This window comes from Gavia stellata, chromosome 14 (assembly GCF_030936135.1).
Source record: "Gavia stellata isolate bGavSte3 chromosome 14, bGavSte3.hap2, whole genome shotgun sequence".
NCBI classification, from domain to species: Eukaryota; Metazoa; Chordata; class Aves; order Gaviiformes; family Gaviidae; genus Gavia; species Gavia stellata.
In genome coordinates this window covers 170,963-193,995 of record NC_082607.1, presented here as the reverse complement: position 1 = coordinate 193,995, position 23,033 = coordinate 170,963, and the positions used below count along the sequence as shown (strand labels likewise).

General features: G+C 43.6%; 2 protein-coding genes across 3 annotated transcripts in view; one reads left to right on the top strand and one right to left on the bottom strand.

Annotated features, from left to right (window-relative positions):
* Positions 1-2,049: 2,049 nt before the first annotated feature.
* LOC104262794 (potassium voltage-gated channel subfamily C member 1-like) lies at positions 2,050-5,959 on the bottom strand. 2 transcript variants are annotated; one of them, XM_009819266.2, is made up of 3 exons: positions 5,922-5,953; positions 3,555-4,046; positions 2,050-2,942 (listed from the first exon to the last, which is right to left on the bottom strand). In XM_009819266.2, exons 2-3 carry the CDS (start codon positions 4,044-4,046, stop codon positions 2,139-2,141), a joined length of 1,296 nt encoding a protein of 431 aa, XP_009817568.1. In that variant the 5' UTR covers positions 5,922-5,953; the 3' UTR covers positions 2,050-2,138. The 2 variants fall into 2 exon arrangements, 1 of the variants encoding a protein (XP_009817568.1); XR_009484293.1 differs by lacking the exons at positions 2,050-2,942; positions 3,555-4,046 and adding an exon at positions 4,067-4,092 and having other exon boundaries at positions 5,922-5,959.
* A 3,225-nt stretch (positions 5,960-9,184) lies between these two features.
* LAS1L (LAS1 like ribosome biogenesis factor) overlaps positions 9,185-23,033 on the top strand; it is a 39,210-nt gene continuing 25,361 nt past the window's right edge. Inside the window, exons 1-7 of the mRNA XM_059824426.1 lie at positions 9,185-9,381; positions 10,081-10,206; positions 10,385-10,454; positions 11,668-11,749; positions 12,742-12,933; positions 14,871-14,917; positions 18,154-18,263. Coding sequence (XP_059680409.1) covers positions 9,185-9,381; positions 10,081-10,206; positions 10,385-10,454; positions 11,668-11,749; positions 12,742-12,933; positions 14,871-14,917; positions 18,154-18,263 — 824 coding nt within the window. The remainder of the gene's footprint in view (positions 9,382-10,080; positions 10,207-10,384; positions 10,455-11,667; positions 11,750-12,741; positions 12,934-14,870; positions 14,918-18,153; positions 18,264-23,033) is intronic.

Below are 23,033 nucleotides of genomic sequence, written 5' to 3'. Positions count from 1 at the left end.
ATTCTGCTTGCCACCAACTCCATGCAGGTTTTTTTGAGCTTAGAGTACGTAATCTTCCTCTGATGAACCCAGTGCTGAGTTCTCAGCAGGGTTAGATCCTTTGATCCAGAGGAACTACAGTTCCTCTGTCACATCGACATTGGCTTAATGTTGCTGCTGTAACTGCTGTTCTTACAACAAACAGGAGTGGACACTAACTGTTGTGACAGGAATATACATTTGGATCTAAATGGAGTCATGTTACAAACAGCAGTGTAATACCCTGTTCTGATGTTCACATCATGCTTCCTGTGCAGAAATGGGACTGCCATGTGCATTTAGAGAGCACCCTCTTCTGGGGGCAGCAGTGAAGGCTGCTCTCCTCAATTGCAGAAAATCTGTATCCTGTGAAGCATCTGCTGAAAAATGGATGTACACCAGCAGAGTTGGCTAAACACAGAAATAAGCACTGCAGCATTCTGAACCACCTCCTAACTTCACCGCCAGTAACATGTAACTGTTCCAGTGGATTTGACTTGGATTCTTAAGATGGGGTCATGGCCTATGATTGTATCATGGACCCTTTCCCAGACTGGGGAAAACTTGAGAACAGGCCTGCTAAGTCTCTGTTAAACTGTTGCAATTAATATAAATTTACAAGAAAACTATATATGTTCACAGAAGACACAGCACCACTTCGATCTAATTAAGAAAAATTCCTATGCACCAGCATGCGTGGCTTTACCCTGCTCACTCCCTCCACTCTATGCATAGCAAAGGTGGATGCAGGAGAACACCTAGACCTTCCTTCCACTGCCAGGGTGTCTCCAACTTCTCATGTGCTTTGTGCCTGAAATGTTTGCAGTGTTTTTTCTTTCTCTTTAGACAAAAACTAATTAATTGTAATTGCACTGGAATAGAGAGAAGTCACCTGGTGTTTCAATAAAAATAAAGCAGCCTTAAAATGCTATCCTGAACAGAAATATCATAGTGACAGACAAAACTTAATCAAAATTGCAATTAAAATACAGCCTTAATGAAATTTAAATACATAAATATTATTGTATACAGAAATTTTACTTACTAAACAAAATAATCTTAGCACATCATCCTGCTATATAAACAATGGGATGTGGGGGTTTTTCATACCTCAACAATATCTGTTATTTCAAAATTAAACGTAGGTAACAATTAAGACTATGCAGTTAAAAGATAAATCTTCCTCGTTTATATCTATGCCTTAAGAAAGCAAACGACATTAAAATTATATTGAGTACTGTAGATTATGTTCTTCCTTTTGAACAGCAAAGATCATATAGATATTTTGGCTAATAGCTCAGTGAATTTGTTACACAAAAATCAAGAACTGTTGAAATGTATGATCCACCGGAAGTGTTCGATGAAATTTTGATGTCACTGAGGTCAAGGGAAGGTTGCCATTGACTTCAGCAGAGCCAAAAAGGATTTGCTGTCAGAGGGCTCCCTTGTTGCTGAATGCCACAGCAATTCCTGTGAGCCTGCAAAGCAGGTTACCAAACAGTGCTGGCTCTCAGGATCACAGATATTCAGTTCAGCCTGCTCCCTTCTTTACATCAGTGTGTCAGTGCGAGTGCAGGCAAATCAGATGTACTGGCTTGTTTAGGTAAAATGAGGAAACAGAATGTTGTTAAAAAAAAAAACCAAAAACCATGCTTCCTCCCTGCTGTCAGAGCAGGACCATGCACAAATCTTCTTTCCCAGCATGCAAAATGAGATTATGGTCTGTCAGGCAACGGAGGGCATAGCTAGCATCATGGGTTGTATGCCAGCTGAGGGAATACGCTGTGTCCCCAGATCATGGAACTGGTCTATGATGTGGTGCATATTCAGGCTACAATGCAGCATCACAGCCTGTCTCCAAACAGCTAGATCACAGAGGGAAACTGTGGCATGTAAAAGAGCATGGGATGAAGTACAATATGGGAAAGACCCATGGGATTCAACAGGTCTGATCAGTTGTGTACCAAGTACTGCAACCTGAGGCCTCACCAATGGTTTGAAATATGCTAAGGCAGCAAGTAAATGCGGTAAGAACTATTTGCACTCCCTTCCCACCAAAGAGAATAAATCGTGCTGAAGGTTTATTGCTAAAGGCAAAGGGGAGCAGAGCTTCTGAAGTGTTAATGTTTCTTGCTCCTTTTCAGCTTCTGTTTGAAGACCGCAATGTCATAATAGCTTTTAAATTTCACCAGGAAAATGGGTATTGGGATGATAATAGTTAACAAGCCAAATACCGCAGCTAAGGCTGCCGTCACTTGGCCAACTGTGGTGAGAGGGATAATATCTCCGTAGCCCACTGTAGTGAGTGTGATCAAAGCCCACCAGAAGCAAACAAGAATGTCAGTGAAGTGCAGCTCCCCTGTGTAGGAGGGATGGCTGCCCAGCAACTCCCCATAGAAAAAGAGAGAGCCAAAGAAGAGGGTCTCAAAGGCCAAAATCATCAGCAGGATGCAAATCTCTCTAAGGATAGACTTGAGGGTGTAGCACAGAACCCTGAGGATCAGTGGTGTTTCTATCAGCTTGGATATCTTCAGGAGTTTGAGGAGATAGACAATGCGAACAAAGCCCAACCAAAGCCCCAGGCTTGGCATTCTCTGAATCTGCCCAGCCACAAAGAGTTCAGTATAAACTGGGAATAGGGAGAGGAAGTCAACCATGTTCAGGGGATTTTGGAAGAACAACTTCTTGTCTGGGCAGAAACAAAATCGCGCAGAGAACTCAAAAGTAAACCAGAGGACACAGAAAAGTTCCAGATGAAGCAAGTAGGCAGCCTGGTGGTAATAGGGTTCATGGTCGTCATGGGAGACCTCAGAATAGCCAACAGAGGTGAAGTTAGCAGTAAAGAACTCAAATTGTGCCTTGGTCTCCTCACAGAATATGATGACAATTCCAACGATGAACAGCAGAGAAACAAAAGCCAAGCACTGCAGAGGAAGGAAAGGGCACACATGCAATTAGTCCAACAAACAAGTGTCGCATAACCTCGCTGCCCCACCACAACTGCAGGACCCCCTCCACAGGCACAGTACCATCCCAAAATAATCTTTCTCAAATCACCATTGTTTTGCTCACATGGAGTGCATTTTCTCCTTCCAGATTTGAAAAATAATAGAGAAGACTGGAGTCAAAGAAAAAAAACACCTGAACTCCTACATCGGAGTTTGTAAGGAAGGGGAAATGTCTGACAGCTGGAGTAACACAGACAGACTCACACTGAGGGCCTCTTCAGCACTAAATGTTGGCTCCAGAAATACCAGCAGCACAGAAAACATCCTCTCCAGTCTCTGACTTGTGTTTGTTGTTCTGAATGCCTGACATTTTAAAGAAGCATGAGGCATGCATTTTGTACAGAGAACAGGGACAAGAGGAGGAGAGAAGGAGGTGTCTGTTAATGAGAAGAGATAATTTTATTTTATTTTTTGATCTGGGATTCAAAGCATGCTTATCAAAGCCATGAACCCATTAGCATTTTTCATGGGCCCATTCCAGTAATCCCAAAGGACACAGGCTGTGTCCATCTCCACATATAGTATTACCTTAGCACTGAAAGAGGAAAAGGGTTTTTCAAACATAGACCAAATCTTTGGCTGCCATCTGGTTCGCCAGCTGAAATCCCTTCTGTCTGTCTGGACTATGAGGCACTGGTCATCAGTCCGTTCATTTTCATCCCAAAAGTTAAACTCCTCTGGCTGCACCTCTTTGTTATTCATCTTCAGCCAGCAGCAGGATGCTAGCTGTGTCTCGTTTATTTCCCAGAAAGCCAGCTCTTCTTCTAAGACTGACCTACAGGTATCAATGGGGCAGTGGAAATGTTTGGTCCTATAATAGTTCAACACGTAGCTGAAGATCTCAGCACTCCTATCAAAAAAGAACTCTTTGGTGGTGGGATCATAGTCGTAGATGCTTGGGGCATGGGGCTCTGTTAGGCTGCACAGCTTGGTCCCTGGGAAGGTCCGGAGGGTGCTGCTGTATGTCTCATATCTGACTCCTCCAATATTCAGGATGATTTTTTCCTTGGAACCTTCCATCTGTGAGGGAGGAGGGAGGTACAAGTCCTCATAAACTCTTGTTTATCTTCAGTCAAAAAGAGAAGAACACAAATTAAAAGAAGTAAAGTAAAGAAAGTTTTGGAGCAGGAAGGTTTTCCAGGGTACCTCATTCCAGTGCTTTTAAAGCACATTTTGTACCTGAAACCTGCATCTCCTGTAGGGAAAAAGGCACTTCTGTCATCTCCCATCACGTTCAGTGCCTGTTCCTAGACTCTGCTCCATGACCATACTGTCTGAGCACTTTTCAGGAGATGCATCAAACAAAATGACAAACATCTGGTTTGCATTGCTCTGTCTCTCAGCTTCTCCCCATGGCAACAGAGCACACAGCCTAGAGTCTGTTTCACCACATTTGTTCATATACTGTAGATAATCATTGCAATAAACTCAGTTGAGGTAAAGTTCTCATTCCCAAGACATTCCTTCCACTGTCTCTCTCCTCATCTAGTTCTTCCATCTCCACCCCCAATTTCTTCCTCCACAAGCGCAAGCCTCTTTCTCCTCTTGTGGAGGCCTCCATGTGCCAAAGAGGTAAACAGTCATCAACAGCTTGTTCGCCAAACAAGTCTTTTAACATAATCTGCTGTGTTGAGCCTGGCATAACAAGTTTCACAAGAGACCCTGCTGCCTGGTGGGAACATTTAGGTTGTCTGAGTTATGCTTTTTCCTTAAGTCTTCCCTGTACAGAGTCCCACTGAGCCGAATTACCTTCCCTTCTGGAAGAAGCTGCTCCTTACCTGCAATCTTTATGCAGGATTCCTGCACTACATAGAAATGCAGAACAACATACTGCCTTCTCCTTCAGGGCTGTCTGACATCTCAGAATAGCACCAGAACCTGCTGCCAAGGCCTCTGGCATTGCAAAGCATGTTCAGTTGCTTATCTCCTGTAATATAGCCCCTGTTTTGCTCTTCAAAATCCAACACACCTGGGAGAAACTCGAGCCCTGCTTTATGAACATTATTCTAAGAAGGGAGGGAAACCAAGGATCTCTGTAGTCTCAGGAGCATGTAGGAGAGATGCAGAATAGGGGCAGGATGTTCTTGAGAAAGTGACTAGGGCTGTCCTTCTCCCACAGGTATCCACTTCTGACTGTATGTACCGCTCCATTTCCCTTCCTCCATTCCTACACATTTCCATCCAACCTTCTCTTATGCCTTGCATTTGTAGTGCTGGCCCTTCTCTTCCTGTAACAGAGCAAGCCCATCTTTCCTACTTGGACTCTACCCAGAGATGGCTGCTCAGTGTGCTGAGACCATGCACACAGAAATTCCAGTTGTTCCTCCTCTCCTTTTTTCAGAAAGTGCTGAGCATGTGAGTCACAGGTCACTTCTGCAACAAACCTTTCCATCCAGGATCAGCAGAGAAACAAACCCTGCAGCAGGGGAGACTCCCAGAAGTAAAGAACTACATACAGCACCTCATTCAGCTTTATCAAAAAGGCTAGAAGCTGCAGCTTGGTCACACGCTCATGGCACAAGAGAATTACTGCCCATCTGCTGTCCTTGACAAGCCCAAAATACGTGAGGCTTGATGCAGCTTCACCCTAAAACTTCCACTAATTTCAACAAGGGCAGGATTGAGCATAAAGACTAAAAGTGTGCAGGCATTGCTTAATACTTGCTGCATACAAATCCACACAGCATGATTCTAAGCAGGTTAGATTAATTCAGCACTCAGCAAATCTGGAGTTACGTTATTGGCCTCTGTTGCCTAACTCTCTAAAGAGCACAGTGATTTTTGAGATCCCAGCTAAACTTGCCTTTATCTGCTTAGAATGCCAGATACCTCTTGCTCAAACATAACAATCCCCACGCGAGAAATGAGCCAAGAAGTGCCATTTCATATTCTTACCTTGGTGCTATTGCAGCAACTCTGCAACCAGAAGAAAGGAGAAGAGACTGGGAAGAACAGAGACAGATTCAGTGAAAACAGGATGTTCGATGGCTAGTCTCCAAAGCTCAAGCCTCATAGATGCCAGAAAACAAAACCAGCCAATAGCACTGAAAAGATGCAGAGGCCCCTCTCCCTTGTTCCCTGCCCTATCAGCAGTCGCTCTCCCCACTCCAGGGAATAACACTCAAACAAGAAGGCAACAACTGCCAGGCCAGATATGCTCTGACTACTCTGCCACCCACTGCTCTACTGACAATTTCAAAGGGCCATGGTGTTTGGGCAATACATGGAGCTCAAATGTCTTAAGATCAATTAGAGATTAAACTATGAAGCCACAGAAAGGCAGACAGCATGGTTCTTTCTTGGCTTATTCAAGTTTGAGTTAAAAAATAATATAGAAAACAACAGGAGCAAACAAACAAACAAAAAACCACCTTAGCTCCCATCTTCTTGTCACACTCTCTCCTTTTTTTAGTTTAAAGGGCTTTTTCTTCATTTCTGCATCACCCAAAGCTTAACCTTTTGCACCCACTGATTTTAAATGCATTTTTTTTGTCATTGATTACTCCAGGAAAAAGGTTAGCACATAGTTGTTAATCCCAGTCAAAAAAGGCATGCTGCATGTGAAATGTCCTTTCAGCTGGTACTCCAAGGCCGTTTCCAGGTACCACCGCTGCTTACTTCAAACTTTCTGGAAAGAAAGTAGGAAAATAAATTTCCTTATTCCCAGCCAGAGCAAGACTATTTAGGAAGGCTCTGGGGGCTTCCTTCTCAGTTATACAAATGAAAAGCAGATTCATGTCTCTATAGAGGAAGTATTATCACAGTTCACCTGCTGGATTTTTCATTTTAATCCACTCCCTACATTACCCTGACACACTGAAATCTCTTTTCATTTAAAAAAATAGGTTTTCCATTTAGACCTTTTACCTAGATCGCAGTCTGGTTCTTCGCTCCTCATTGGCACTTCACCTGCAAGTGCAAGTAACCTCACTCACCCTAACCATCCAGTTGCCCAAAGTATTACAGGGACATACAACCCACATACAACCCTGGCCTCTTCTCTCAGCCAACACTGCAGCAAGGCTGCAGAAACTAGGATGGCAAATTGCTGCCAATCTTGTGTGGGACATTCTGGGCAACAAGCCATCTTTGCCCATTACCTCCCAATTCTGTACTGAGCAACCTCGTAGCCAGACATCACAAGCAGAGCAACAGCACAAGCATAATTACCCATAGATCTAGACTCTTAAAGCACATGAAACATGTGAAATCTATGCTGGTTCAGTCCTTGCTCCATTCCATCTCTGTAACAGATACCAAACTCTTCACATCTTTCTCCCTCTCCACAGAGAATAAGAATAACAAATACCCCTTTTAATTTAATTTCTGATGTGTCTCTGAGGTTCTGGAAGCAGGTGATCTGATCAAGTTTGATGTGTCCTGTCTGTTCCACAGCACTGCAGCATTTGCCTTTTACAACCTTTCCATTGCAGTTGATTTCTGAAACCCAGAAATAATCTGGCAGGCAAAATGACACATGGTGTTCCCATGCTCTGAATAAGACCCTTTGATTGCAGTAAACAGCTTGTCCTTTCAGAACATTTTTTAAGCAGATGAAAAGTGCAACTCCATTTCCAGAGACCAGGGCCTTGTTCCAAGTTTTCTCCCTGCCTCATATCTTCTGAGAATTCATTTTCACTGCATGAGGCACTGCGGGAGTTTGGCAACGAATGTCCAATCTGTTCCCTCAACCTTACAGTTCTTTTGAGTAATGAAACTCTTGTTTCAATTTGGCTTGCATTTATTAACACCAAAGAACAAGGTAGGCTTTTCTGGGGGGATGGGGGGGGAGGAGATTGAAGCTGTAATGTACCGAAGCATTTTTCAAAGATGGTATTTTAATAGAATGAATTCAGCATTTCGTTCCCATAATCTTTGGTATTTAATAAAATATTTTGTACAGGGCAGAAGTGCCATAATTTTTTCCCATTCACTCATATTCAGATGCACATGGTCTCAACTATGCACTCAGGCATACTCATGTTAGTCTAAAGTAGAGGGGGGCTTCATTAACTGCATTTGTGCTAGAACATAAGAGGAGTTCTAGCTTTCCAGTATAAGCATTTCTTCAGAGAAGGTTCATAAAAAGCTGGTGAGGATGGTTAACAGTTTTGCAAACAAAATCTTGCTGCAGAATATTGAACAAAAAAGCCTAAGCTATCCTAAAGTCCTGACAGACTTGGGGAAAGACCAAGTTACTCTTTCGGTGTGGAGGTAGCACCAGAACCTACAGGCTTAGCTTTTCTACTAGCAAAACCAGCGTAAGTAGCTTCTCTGGACTTCCACCTCCAGTGCTTTTTCCCCAGGCCATATTTCAGTTCTACCTCCCCTCTGACCTCTAACGCAAGTGTATTCCTGCGATTACGTAAACAGATCAATGAAAAGAGAAGTTTAAAAAAAAAAAAGCCTCCAAAATAAGGTGATTTATAGCCTGGATCATTTATTGATTCAGCCTACTGCAAAAACCTGTGAAGTGTTGCAACTGGTAAGAAGTGCAGTTGAGACTTCTGCAAGTGCAGATACATACAGCCAAGGCTGGAAGGTCAGGGACACTGAACACACCTGTGCGATATGTGCTGATTTAGGCAGGAGTGCTGCCTCCTCCCTCTCCCTTCAGGCCCATGGCCGGCCCTGTCCTTCCAACAGCGCTGAGTTCAGTAAGGTCATGCAGGTACAGCATGAAGCCCTACATTATCTGATTGCCTTCACCTCTTGCTGCGGGGACTGTGTTCCACATCCCACCAAATCCAGCATCCTGCCCTGAAGTCCTCTGGCCACCCTTCCTCATGCCGCTCTCTTCACCCTGACCCCAAACCCATCTCGCAGTCCCTCAGCTCCCCCCAACTACATAAGGGGAGCACACGCCTGTTCTGCACCAGCCTCAAAACACCCAAGCCCTTTTGTCCATTGGCCACAGGCCCTTCAGCGAATCACTGGAGAAGACCGCCCTACACTCGGGAGACGAGTCCTAGAGCCCTCAGGCAAACGCGGAGACCCCACCGGGGCCGAGAAGGCCCACAGGCTCACGCCACCCCACAGCCGACGCCGCAACCCCCGGCGTCCCGCCCACAGCCCCGCGTCGGCCGCCCCGGAAGCGGCCGCCGCGCGCCCCGCCCCAGGGCGGGGAGCAGAAGCTCGGCGCAGGGAGCGGAGGCGGCATGGCGGGCCGCGCGGAGCTGGCGTTGCGCCGCGGGCGGCGGTGCTTGTCCCCGGCCCGCAAGCGGCTTAAGCCGCTGCGGACCGTGGTGGCGTGGAGGGGCAGGGCGGAGTGGGACCAGGTGATGGTGGGGCTGTACTGCGGCGACAGCCGGCTGCAGCAGGAAGCGCTGGACCGGGTCTCGGCCTGGAAGAGTCGGTACGGGCCGCACACCGCGGGCAGGGGGCGCGCTGCGGGTGAGGCTGAGGCTAGGCTGCTTCCTCTGCCCCTGAAGCGGCCCTGCCGGCCCTCCGCCCCAGGCTGCTCCCGACGCTCTCTGTCTTGGGCCCGTAGGGCGCCCGGGACCCGGCCGCAGCTCCCCGGTGCTGCTCCGCGGCCGGGGCTGTGTGTGCAGATCGCCGGTGCTGCCGGGCAGGCGGCTTGGTCTTGCAGGGCGCCTTTTTCATGCAGTAGGCTTCGGGCATGTAGCTCATGCCGGAAGTAGGCTGGCCCCGCGGGCACCAGGGGAGACGGTGGCCCTGCATGCCCGCAGCTTCACAGGCCGGTTTCTCAAGGCAGAGTGCTGCAGTGAGCATATCCAAGGCCGCCAAATCACCTTACTCTGTTTGTGTTGCCCCTGCTGCATCCATACACAAGACCAGTCTAGGTGTGGCATCTTGTATTCGGTATGTGCTTAGCATGTCAGTAAGTACTCATTTAGCATATGCTTAGGAGTAGCCATGTAATCACTGTTCCAAATAAAAGCTTTCTGGAAAGAGCATTTGATGCTGTCTTTCTGTATACTGTTTCTCAGGCTGTTGTGTACTTCAGAGCACAAAAAGTAGCCAGAAAGCCACACTTTTGGCAGAGGGAGTGTATTCTTGTGGGGCTGCTCACCTGTTTTTCCTTTATCTCTAGGTATGGTCCCAAAATGCCTCTTGCAGTGGATTGCACCGCTGAACTGATTCGTTGCAAGGTCTTGGATTCATCTGGCAGATTGAAGTCGCATGAGCTCATCCTCTCTTACGGGCTGGCTCTTGTAAGGTAGGTCTGTGAAGGCCTGTGTGCTGTGAGAGAGAGAGAGTCCTGGACAGATAGCATTATTCAGCTGTCTAATTTCACTTTGCATTTCTGGGACCACGGCACGGGGATTTGCCTCTGGGGTTCCAAGTTTCTCTGCAGCTCTTGACAGTATTTTATCTTTTCTGTAACCTGCATGCAGGTTTGTCAACTTGATCACAGAAAGGAAACAGAAAATGGTCAGCATTCCTCTGAGACAATTAGCCAGAGAGGTAAATATTTAACAAGAGTTACTTGATAACATATATATAGAGAGAGCATATGCATTGTCTATTAACAACACTGGGTGGAGGGAGTTGTGGGGGGTCATTCTTTTGTAACCGAAACAATGGCTATAGATGCCAATTCTTTGCAGCTGCAAAGTTTTAAAAAGGCTTGATGTAACTAGATCTAAAACTTTCTTCTTTAAAGTCAGTTTAGGAGTAACAAAAGCTGATGATCATTAAAGCAGTTTGGATCATGTGCAATCAAAAGTCTTGATTTACATGTAAATAGTCCCACTTGACGCATGCACCACAAGTTTTTGTTTCTTAGCTACTGAGATATGGAAACAGAGCTAAATCTGTGATTTATAAATTCTAGTCTTTGACAAGCAAGGTTATACATAAAAAGCACTTAACCACATTTGCAGGCATTTTCATCTCGTGTGTCTTGCTTGAGGTGAGCTTGTCCACCTCTGTGTGGAGGAGGGAAGGTTCAAGGTGTAATTGTAGTAGCAGGACCAACTTGAGTCCTTTTATTGCCAGCTGCACTGAGCATCATATCTGGGTCTGAACAGCAAGTTTGGAAAGTGAAGAACAGACAGTATTTGAGACTCTCCTATATATGCAGTCTTGTCTGGAGCCCCTAGATGAGAATGGCGAATTGATTTTTTTCTTTTTTTTCTTTTTCTGGGTTTTTGACAAAGGTGCTGCTTCTCGCCTTTTAGAACTGATCAAGCTTAAAAATAGAGGTCTTGCATAGTTAAAGTTAGTTGTCCTAAGGAAAGTTGCAAAAAATTGCATGCAACTTAGAGTGTTTATGATTTGAGTATTATATATGATATGATTTGTATCTTTGATATACAAGCTGTCACCCAGAATGTTTTATCAGTTTAAATATAATTTAACTGTTTCTCAGTATCTCATTAAATTATACATAGCATGTCTGTCTAGAAAGACATCTGTTGTTGCAAGTAAGGTTGAAGAACTTAAACTGTAAAATCCCAAGTTTTTATGGATCCTAGGCCTCAGGAGGAGTGGGATCAGAGAGGAGGGGTTCTCATCCCACCCTTGAAGTGGGAAGCTGGGGGACTGAGGTGCAGGAGTGGCCTGGAAGAGGCCATTCCTGCCCAGGTAGAAGTTCTCTGCAGCCTTGCAGGACTGCATATAGTTGTGGTGTGATGCAGTGGGAACTGTGCGGTAACACCTGTGGCTGTTCTTCCAGGTGGATATCCCCATCTGGGTTGTGGATCTCCGTCATGAGCTAACCCATGGGAAGCTGCCGCGGCTGGCTCTGTGCCGCAAGGGTGAGTGCTGCCAGCGGGCGGATTTGGGAAGGCCTGGCCTGAGGTGCGCTCGGGGCAGCAATGTGCCGCAGGCCCTGAGGGGAACACCCCTCCCTCCATTTTGGGGTGCTGCAGGGCAGGCAGCGGGCTCGTCCTGGCAGGGAGAGTTGTGATGTGAGACACCAGGAGGGTTTGCCGCTGCCCTGTGGGGGTAGCTGAACTGTGTGTGGTGGCTCTAGGCTGTGGTGCATCACAGGGCAGGTGTTCAGAGACTTTCTCCTTCCCCTGAAAAAAAATACTGGAAACAATAGTTCGGCCCTCTTGCTTCTTTACAGTGCAGGAAGTTCATCTCAGGGAAAGAGGTAAGTGCTTTTCCTGATGGTTTAGAGGTACCTGAGACTCTTAAAAAATCCTGTTTAGGGAGAAATGCAGTAGGTACTGCAAGCCTGAATGACCAGCTCATGGCATTTGAAGGGATTCCTGGGAATTTTGGGTTAAGCACTGAGGAGCCAGTTAAATAACCTTCAGCAGGGTCCTTAGATTGAGCTGGGTGGTGAAATAGCGATGGGAGGAAAGGGGTTTTCTTTCCATTCTATCTAATGTATGCCTAGTGTAGTCTCTGCACAAAAAATTAATGTTACTGTTGTAGACACTATGTTGATCATAGTGATGCTAAAGAATTTACTCATTTTCTCATCAGAACGCCACTGCTGGGATTTAGTTTGTGCTTAAATTTGGCCTAGCTTGAGCGAGATGCAGCGCTATAGCAGTGTCCAATCTTTTTTGTTGTCAGAAAGACAGTGGGTGGGTGTTACCAGGCCTGTGATAGCTGGGTTGTGGGGGGTTTTTTGGGGTTGGTTTTTTTTTTTTTAATTCATTCACCTTTTCATTGATGGACTTGTATGTGCTTTCAGGGTTTGTAATTGTTAGCAGCATTTCTTTTCACAATGCAAGTTAGGAATGTGCCACCTATTTTTTTGTGTTTTGAATGAATGTTTTGTGTTCTCCCTTAGGTTGTGATGTTGTGCTGGACTGGCTACGAAAGACGTATTGGAGCCGTCAGCTGGGCAATAACTTGTGTGAAGAAAGTGAGGACGAGGAAGAGGAGCAGGAAGGGATGGAAGCAAATGCAGAGTTGGACAGTGATGCATGGGAGATTCGAACCCCACAGCATGAGGCCTGTCAGAAACACAAGGAATTCCATGGCAGGTGTTCCTAGAACAATGGCAGATACAAGGATTAGATATGCCCCATGCTAGAGAAAGCAGTTTAAAAATGTCATCTTCTAGCCCTGACAATGCGTAAAGATATACCTTCATTCAGCTCAGGTTTTGGGATTCCTCTTTGGGCCTTGGTGGATTCTTGGGTTGACTGACTTTTTTGGTATTAGCTCACTGAATTTGTAGCATAAAATCTTTTACTTCTCTTGAGTATGCTACTAATCAGTAACAACAGTTATGCTGGGATAGTTTAGGACCAAGCATTGTAAAAATTATTTGTAGTGTCTTGACAGCCACAGTTTTGGTATTGAGGCCACTACTGACAAAGAAGGCTATGGTCCTTTTATAGCCCTCAAAACTCTGTAGGTTCATAACTTGAGTAAGAGCAGGATAAAGGCAGTTCAGCCAGCTTCAAAATACTTCCCATGTGGACAGAAAAATCACTAGCTGCCAATAGTATTAAAAAAAAAAAAAAAACCAACAAAAAACAAAAACCAAACACACAGATAACTCAGCCTGGACATAATCTAAGATATGAAGTGCAAAACAATGGGAGAACTTTGGTAAACTGTTCCAGAGGTTGCTTTTCCATCACCAGAAGTCTTTGAACCCAACATAAGGAGCTTTTCTCAAAATGGATTTCTAGTTTGGATGAGTTACTGGAGGAAGCAGAAGCTCAGATTAGATGGCTGGTCTGCGAGTTTGAGGCATGTGAGGTATCAAACAGTACCTCAAACAGTAAAACCAATTAGTCATAACTTTTTCTGACAAAACATGGCATGCTTATGGGGAGTAACTCACCCAACAGATTACAGCAGCTCAATCCAAGGTCCAGAGAGTGTGCCGAAATGCTGAAGTGACCCTTACTGTTGTCTGGAGGGTTATATATACTAGGTGACCATAATGATCTTTCTGGCTTTAGGATCTATGAATTTGTTGCAAGTCTTTTCTAGATTCCTTTATAACAGAGTCATACATAGATACAGCAGCTGTGATCCAGAAAATACTAGCTAATCTGTTCTGCACTTTTAATTTAATACATAATTTATTAGAACAATCCAAACCTAGAGGCAGTACTATGGAACGCAGCAGCACTTAACCACTCTTCTTGTCAGAGTGTATGTCTGGGCTTCTGTCTGACTTCATGTTGGATGAGATCCAAGCATGTCCTTCCTCTTCCTGGCTACCCTAAAAAAAAAAAAAAACACCACCCCACCCCCAGTTGCTGAAAGAGAGAACCACAGACAGATACAGTAGATTCTGTAATTTGTATGTCCAGAGTAATGGAATGGCAATGGTATATCACTCATACAGTTCAAATGCATCTGAAATTTTATCTAGCTGGTACTGGTTGGTGGGCATCCTGATAGCAGGTGACAATGACACCTGAATGGTGAAGTATTTTGAAAGATGGTGCTATTTCAGGTACAGTAGAAGTCCACAGATAGAGAAAGGACATTTCATGTAGATAGTAAATTAAAGTTTGACAAAGTCCAATAAGGACATGGTTGGTTTGTGAATAGCCACAGTGCTATTTAAAATGCAAGATTTAAAATGCAAGTGTAAGGAGTACAAATACGTATCAGAACATGAACTGCCTATGGGAACAATTTCTTCCTAAACTGATCTGTTTAGGGATTTTTTTGGAGCTGTCTGGATTTATCCAACTTGCCTGTCTTTGGCCACTGTTAGTGAAAAAATACTGAACTCCTGATTCAACCCCACTTGATAAAATTTATGTTGCTGGAAAAGTCTGGGAGCTGTAGGAGTCTTCAGAGTGTTGTCTGAATCCGAATTTATGATTTCATTTGACTGATGTCTTCCTTGAGTGTATATTCAGTAGAACTAAGCAGCTTGCCCAGATACAAAACTCCCTTATATGGTTGATCCATTCCCTATTTAAACTATATGTTTATTTCTAGAAAAAGTCAGAGATGTGCTGATATCCTACAAGAATGAGCAGTTTCGGGTAAGTGCAGTCTGACCATCAGCGCTTCTGGTTCTTACCATTTCCTGCTTGGGTAATAAGCCGTGTCTTCATTCTTGCCCAAACTGAAGAACTAGTGCTCTTGGCCAGGCCTCATTTGAAATACCTGAGTTAATATATATCTCGGTTACAATAACTAAGTTGCTGTGCCAGGAGTTTATTTCATATAACTGCAGGCATCACTTTTTTCTCCCTGTAGCATCCTCCCACACTTAGAATCTGTCTAGAAGCTTCAGTGATACAGAAGTGATATTTATATCAGTGCTGCAGAGGTGGCAGTACGCCAGTGTCCACTGTGCTACCAATGCTTGCCAGGTTGGGTACTCTCGCCTAAAGTGGTGCTGCTGTCTAGTGCATAGCCCATAGGGGACCTGTGAGTGATGCAAATGCGGAGAGAGGCTTGGTTAGTTCCTTCTTCAGATACCTCTCCTAGCATTGTCATACATGGCTCGCCAAGGTAGAGCTTCACTGCAGAGAACAAGCAATTTGAGCTGCGACGGTTTCTAATGTGAGCACTTTGTTCATGTTTATAAATGAGGTATATACTTGTTGGAGATCGCAAGTCTTCCTTGTCCAGGTGGGTAGTGCTCAGTTTGGTTTTGTTCTGGAAATCGAGACCTGTCATTCAGAAGTCATTAGCCCATCTTTTCTATCATCCATTGTATATTTTTGCAGAGGCCCAGTGGCTGAGGTGCTGCAGTTTAGATTTGTGAATAATTTGCCCCAGAAGTCTCTCTCTGCTCAGCCTCCCCTTTTTAGTAAAGGAATAGTTCTTAAGATGTGTTGAGAGCTGGGTTACAGACCCTGTAAAATGTCTTTGGATATGACCTCACCAACATACTGCTGTTATTGGGGAACTGTTCTCACTTTTATTTCAATTAATATCATTAGGGGCTAAAGGAGGAAGTTTGCTAATGTTCCAGTGAAGTGTAGAGTTAATCTAATCAACAATGAGAACTAGGGTCAGGAGTTTTATTGAAAATGAACATCCAGTTTCCTTCATTGTCTTGGTTTTGGAGTATATAACATGATTCTCCTTTGTTCATCCTTCCCTTTCTGTAGTTGGGACTGGCTTATTTTGTATATTTTGCATTGCATCTTAAAGGAGACAAATTGATTATATGTGGTGAGTGACCTCTTAACATATTAACGGAACAGAGGGAAGTATTTCAAACTGAATAGGAAAATGCAACTTCAAAATTTAAACTGGCCAGGGTTCAATGGGGGACAGGAGTAGTCAGTCAGTTGCTAAAGAGTAATTTCAAAACCTTGGTTTCAAAGCTCATGTGAAACTCATCCCATCAAAATGGTGTAAATACAAGCTGAAGAATAATCTCTATGTTACGTGCCTCAATTCAATTGAATGCTGCATACTGTGCTTTTGAAATTTCTCTCTTCACCCTGTAAGGCTGCCTTTCTTGTTAAATGATTTCAAGTGGTGCACTTCGAAGTCTGTCAACTATGACAAAATACAGCTGAATTGTGAAAAATGAATGCTCTGTAGATACATGTGTTGCGGATATAGCTTCTTTTAATACATCATTTTTGCCACTCTGAGGTACACCGAGTAAGGGTGGGCAAACGGCTTGCCAAGATCTGTCAGCGGCAAGGAGTGTTACTTCTTATGGCTGATACCTGCAAGTTCTTAACTGAAGTTTGTCTTTAATAAAAAAGCATAATACTACTTTTATGCATTAATAACTATTGCCAGTAATTTGAAGAGATACAAGCCTATTGGTCATTTGTTGGCCTCTGAAACTGTGTTCTGTACAACAGTAGACCTGTAATTTAAAACTGATTATAGTTGATAAAATCTCTGAAACTTAGAAATTGATTGAAAAAAATTACATGGGCGTGTTCTTGTGCCCTTTAAGGGCAGATGGTTTGGTGCATCCAAATAATTTCTTAACCGTGACAACAACTGAATGTTCCAAATATCAAATAAATACTACTTGAAGCTTTTTTAGGCTTATATTTAAACACTTACCCTGGACTGGGGCTGGCATAGCAAGCGTGGTACAGTATCTTTGCTAGTCTTCCTGCATGGACTGTCCTGTGAGTCTCCCTGCATAAATGTATAGTCTGTCTCTAATCTTTTTCATGTAAGAGGAAGAATCACTTATACCTAAGTCCTCTTTATAACAGTGTAGGTGTACAGTCTCTGATCCGGATACTTCTTTAGCTCTTCTGTTAACTACTTATTATACTTAAAAGTTTATATAAATCTGTAAGGTGTAAACCAGGCCAAAATAAGCTGTGTCATGGGGGCTGTGTACTTTGTTGTTTGATTGTTTGTATGGGTAGGCTAGAGGTTCTTTAGTAACTTTAGGTCATGTCTTTAGACCTGATTTGTCATTTAAAGTATCTTTTGCATGCAGTGGTAGCTTTGCATATATAGGTTGAGAGCTAATCACAGTCCTGAAAATGACACCTTGGTTTCCCAGTCTCATTTTACATTACATTCCTACCTGGCAGGGAAAATAATTTCTTCTTTTCTCTCAGCAGTTACTGTCTTCCAAAAAGAATTTGCTAAATACTTGTTGGTGATGTAACATGCTTCATGCCAATATTTTATAGAAGGTGGTGATGGCAGAATTGCCACTTGGGTAGGTTGTGAGCACAAGTAGAAGGCATGTCTTACCTTGCTGGACAGACTCAGATAAGGTATATATCAAACCAAGAAATCACTACCTTTCAGAGGAGCACTAACCTCCAATATTCTCTCTTCCGTTCTTGGTACAACCTGGTAGTCTGTTTTGTGTATTGCTCCTGCTCATCAGAGGCTCTCAGCTGATTACAGGTTGCCTAGATGGCTGTGTTGATTTGACATTTTGATCTCCTGTGTGCATACATATGACTGGCAAAACCTTGTCCTGAGTAGGCAACCTCATCCCCACCCCACATGTGGAGTTAATGTTTCAAAATGAGTCTGTCCTGGTTTGTGCTGAAGTCAGGGAGAGCAAGGTTTAGAACCAGAAAGAGAATGCCGGGACTGTGACTCCTTGGTGCTGCTGCCTTTTTAATTCAGGCCTTTTCCAACTATGACATGGCTTATATTAATTTTTAATATGCTCCTAAGAAGGGGAACTTTTTGTGAGTTTTTTGAAGTGCTGTTGATGAAGTATGTATGGCATATGCATCTTCTCTTCATAGCAATGCCTTTCTGTTTGCCATTGGACCGTACTTTCTGTTAATGCTTGGATTTTTCCTTCACTCAGGTTATGCAGACTGTGCAGTCAGTTTCGAAGTCTCGAGAACTGTGGTCCGATTCCTCTTCAGAAGTGGACTGGATTTTGGCTCAGATTAAAGACCTGATGCAAGAGAACAGGTACATCTCTGATAAGGAACTGAGGTGAAAGATACAGTGCAGAGCTGGGCCTGTAGACCTGTTGCACTGCTTCTTCACCTTGTTGTTCAGCTGATCACAGAGAGAGCAATTTGTTGATTTCCTCAACATCCTTGAGGATTGAGTTGTTAATCTGTGTTAATGGGTAATGTTTCCTGTGCCAGATGGTCTCCAAGGTGTTGTCACTGACTTAGCTGTGCTGGCCCCAAGGCATGTCAGCATCTTCAGTGTCTTCAAAAGCTCTCCCAACGACCTTGTGTAGACTTCAATTTCACAGTAACCTTTAGAATTCTTCAAAATTGCAGGGCAATACTTGGCCTCTTCTATACTTTCTGTTTTTCTATTACTACAGGGCCTCTAGTGCCCAGTGTGTTGAGAGTTTATTATTACTATATAAATCTGCATGAAGATCTTGTCCCACTCTGAGAAATGTAATCAGTGTAATTCTGTAGAGGGGAGAGAGTATCACATTACAGATATAAGCTGTAACTCCTGATCTTTTGGATATAAATATATATACTGTACAAGCTACCGATTAGTTTAAGAGGTTATCAGATGTTGTGCCAGAAGAAAGCCCTGAGGAAGAGACTTGCACCTTAGTGGCGTTGCCCATCAGTTGCTGAGCATGGAGTAATGAGCAAGAAAGCATGAAGATTCTGTAATGAGAAGCATAACTTACTAAACATGGGACTTCTATATCACTTAAACTGTCTGTTGCTGGATGGTTGGAAAATACCGGTGGCAGCAATCCATTGCACCTACCTGTGATTCTCATACTCTCTCCCTGAGCATCCTCTGTTAGCCACTGTCAGAACACGAATGGACCAAGTGCAGCTGCTTTTACATATAAATAAGTATTTGAACCTGGCATCAGCTACATGGTAGAGGGGAAACAGGCTGCCACAGTACAAAACAAGGATTTTGAAAGGTTCGAGTGAGAACAAGAAACTTCATCTCACGTGAAATGGGTTTTGCGGGAAACCTTCAGGCAAGAGTTGTAATGCATTGGTAACAGGTGAAAGATTGTAGCAAGTCCGTTTCCATACAGGAAAACTGAAGTAGGGAAGATCTTAAGACAATCATGTATTTGGGGTCTTTCTAATGCTGCCTTGTTGGCATGCTCTCCTGTTAGTCTATCCAAAACTTAGTTTTCATAACAGTACTGTCCTATAAGTATATGGTCAAAACAAGTACTTAATTTGGAAAATACTGTGCTTTTGATTCACTTGCTGTGCACTGATTCTGCAAAATATGCTTGTAGTATCCCATGAAAGTGTGTTAAATCACATTCTAGCAGTTTTTAGTCATCATCTTTGTATGAACCACCTGTTGCGTCAGCTCTTGCTGTTTGTCCATGCAGCTGCACAAAGTACACTCAACCCTGATGGTGTGGATTTCCAAAAGAATCAAGAATCTACTTCATTTATCAAATTAAATCTTCCCCCAGAATACTCAGAATTTAGGTGCTAGTGACTGTCTTTGTGGCCTTGAGGCAGTAGTGTTTCAAAGTTGTTGTCCTCATCAAGCTGTGAAATACCATGTGCTGGGGGGTGAAGAGGGGAGCTGGGGCAGCTTCATTTTTTAACCCCTTGGAATTGATGGCATATTTGAGAATACAAACACTTGGAATACCCATCCAGTTCCCAGGGCTCTGCAATGCTTGTTCTTTACTACTAGCACAGCCAAACCATGCTAACGGTTTTCCCTTTAAATAATCTCAAGTTTCTATCTTAAGCACATCACACTATATCTTTATATATTTCATGGGTGATTCTCAGAAGAACTCTGCAGGCTGAATTCACCATCTCAGAAGTGCCTAAACTGTTAGAATGGACAGCAACTGAGTGGGATGGGATTCTGAGGCAGGGCTGTTGATGAAACATTCACTACTGTGGCTGGCTGTGTACTGACTGGAGGGCAGGTATGTGGGGAAGGGAAGCCTCTTTGGAGTTCTGTTCAGGGAAAAGATTATGGCACACGATGAGTTTTATAACATACGATCCTACTATGGAGCCACTGCTGATCCAGGAGTGTGCAGTAAAAAGGGGAATTGTCTAGTCTCTTTTTGAAAGTAGTAACTTTAAAACAAACAAAAAAAACCCCAAACCCCCTAATGTCAATAACCAGTTTTCTGCTTTGCAGAGGACTGAATGTCTCCAGAGCACTTCCCAACTCCAGGATACCGGTAGTAGTCTGACTTGAAGTGGTGCTTGTGTACAGCATCAACAGTTATCAATGGTGATCACAGCTTGTCATAACTAGCTTTTCTGCTGATAAGCTTGGTTATGTTTTTCCCCTTGCTTCTGAAGGGTGTTCCTGAGCAAAGAGCAAATACTCTGAGAGCAGCATAATGGGGGGAGCCTGTGTAGGCCTGTTTGTTGTGTATCTGGCCAGTGGGCATGTAAGCAAGAGTTTGCTTTCCTGTCATCAGCCTGGCGCCTCTGAAACAGTTTAACAGACTTGAATTCAAGTGCGTCTTTAAGCTGCTTAAATCTGATGCAGTGGAATGCTGTTCTATACAGCATGCTCTCACCAGAATGTGGCAGCCTTTTTTGCATTACTTGTTTCTACAGGAAACTCTGGCCTGGCAGATGTAGAGAAAACTTGAAAGTAACCATCCCACCCCCAACACCACCTCTAACTTGGAAGGAATCTATGCAGTTGTCATGTTCTGTTAAACAGCTTCTGTTAGTCCAGAAGTGCCTGCGCGTGAATCTTTTCTTCTGAAAAGCCGTTATTGTTGATGAGTAGTTAAGATGCTTCAGTGTTGTTACTGCAATGTTTAGGCTCAGGTCCTTATATGTTGGTAAGTCAAATGGAAGGGTTAGACTTTTCTTGTCTTTCAGAAAGACCTACTTGTGGAAATATTTTAGCATAGCTATAGATTATAAGTGAAACATGTAATTCCTGCACAATGTGTTGGGAATTTCACTGCTTTGCAGTCATTTTTTTAGAAGGTAAAGTGGCAGTAGGTTAAAATTGTTTTTACATCCTTCCTTCTTCAGGTGTATGTGATAGCATGGATTACAGGGCACAAATGAATTGGTGTGCTTATGAGATACTGCTTCCAAAGTTAAAGCAGTTTAAAAAGTTTGTCATCTCTCTGGGAAAGTCCTAGAACTAGGTGGCACATCTCAGGAGCCTGATTTCATTTCCAGCTTTCACTGTCAGTTTTCTGAGAGCATTGTTTGGAATTCCAGCCCAGTAACTTAGGTAAGAGCATGAAACTCAGATGCTAGGTGTGGCTTAAAGAAACTCCAAAGATAAGGCAAGACTCTGTGAAAAATAGCATCACTGGATCCTTTGTTCCAACAAAAAAGTCTGATGGTGTAGTATCTCTAGGGTATCTGTCATGTCTTAAGTAATCAAACCTGGCAGTAACGCTTTCATAAGAACTTTGTCTTCACTGCATTGCAATACATTGAATAAGGCTTTTTTGATGGTTCCCTTAAGTACAGGCTTCAAATAAGATAAAGAAAATGGAGAGGACGAAGCTGGTTTCTGTGGCTGTAAAAATGAATTTTTTTTCTGTCTTGTGAGTTTTGTTTCTGTTAGCTGTTTCATGGTTTCCTGAGTGACTCCTAATCATCACGCAACTTCATTAAAATAGCTGCTCTGATATGCAGGGAAATCCCCCACTTAGAGCAGCCAAGGATGGGGGACTATTCCACAATTCACAGCTTGCAAAACTAACAAAGAGCCAAGCCCTTCAGTAGTGACACTGCTGCAGACAGATTTTGCAGTTGCATTTAACTGCCTTGTGTGCTCACTGTTCAGAGAGTAGTTTTGGCAAGAATGTTTTTACATTTATGTGCGTATATGTATTATTTCCAGTAAGTACTGGTTCCACAGTTCCAGACTCCAGGCCAGACTTGTGGAAAGGTAACACACATGTTTTTGGATCAGAACAGCTTTGGCAGTGAGTTTCCAACCGTTACTCCTCTTACTTTACAGGCTCTCTCTCCACTCCTTTTGCTTCTTTGAGCAGTATTAGCTCCAGAAAGCCCCAGGGACTGGGTGTCAGGTTACATACTGCTAGTTTGGGTACTTTCCTGTATTTTTGCTGCTCTTGTCATCAATATATGTCAGATAGGCCAGCTGCTGCAATGAAGCATTTTCCTTGATTTGTGTGGAGTGGTTTGACTGTATTCACACATGTGCTTATTCTTGGGAGCTGGCAGAGCCCAATTAGAGAGGGGGCATGTGTTACAGGAGAATGTAGAAGTCTGGTCACTCAGCTTATTATTTCTCCTGATGAGTTTCTCATTCCTTTATCAGGAGATAAAGACAGAAGTGGGACAAGGGACTTGATTGACACCTTTCTTCAAAGCCAAATAGGTGACCCTTGACTTTGCCTTCTTTATTCTGGCTAGCACAGCTGGAAACAAAGTGCTGAGCGCAGCTCTGGTGCTGGGTACTGCTGGGGGTGGAGTTAGCTTCCAGGCCCCTGGGCAAGATCCAGTCATGCATCACGTGCTCTGCTGCACGGGTTTTGTTGCACTTCTGCAATGCTCTCTGTGAAGTACCTGAAATAATAGTGGTGTAATGGGAATGTTTCACGAGAGTGACAGCACAGGCTCAGCTCCACAGTTGTTTTAATGTGAGGCAGCAGTCATTGGAACCAGATTTTAGCAGGGTATTGAGGTATAGTAATTTTCCACTGCCTGTTGTCATACCAGAGTTACTTTATCCGTTCTCAATCTCCATTTTTGGTTCAGGCAGTGTAGGCCAGATGCTGCCATGCTTCCCCTT

Excerpts from the sequence above, each read along its gene's own strand:
- LOC104262794 (XM_009819266.2), bottom strand. The coding sequence starts at position 4,046 with ATGGAAGGTTCCAAGGAAAAAATCATCCTGAATATTGGAGGAGTCAGA. Across the intron at positions 2,943-3,554 it reads TTTCCTCTTTCAGTGCTAAG|TGCTTGGCTTTTGTTTCTCT; the intron begins GTAATACTATAT and ends CTTCCTCTGCAG.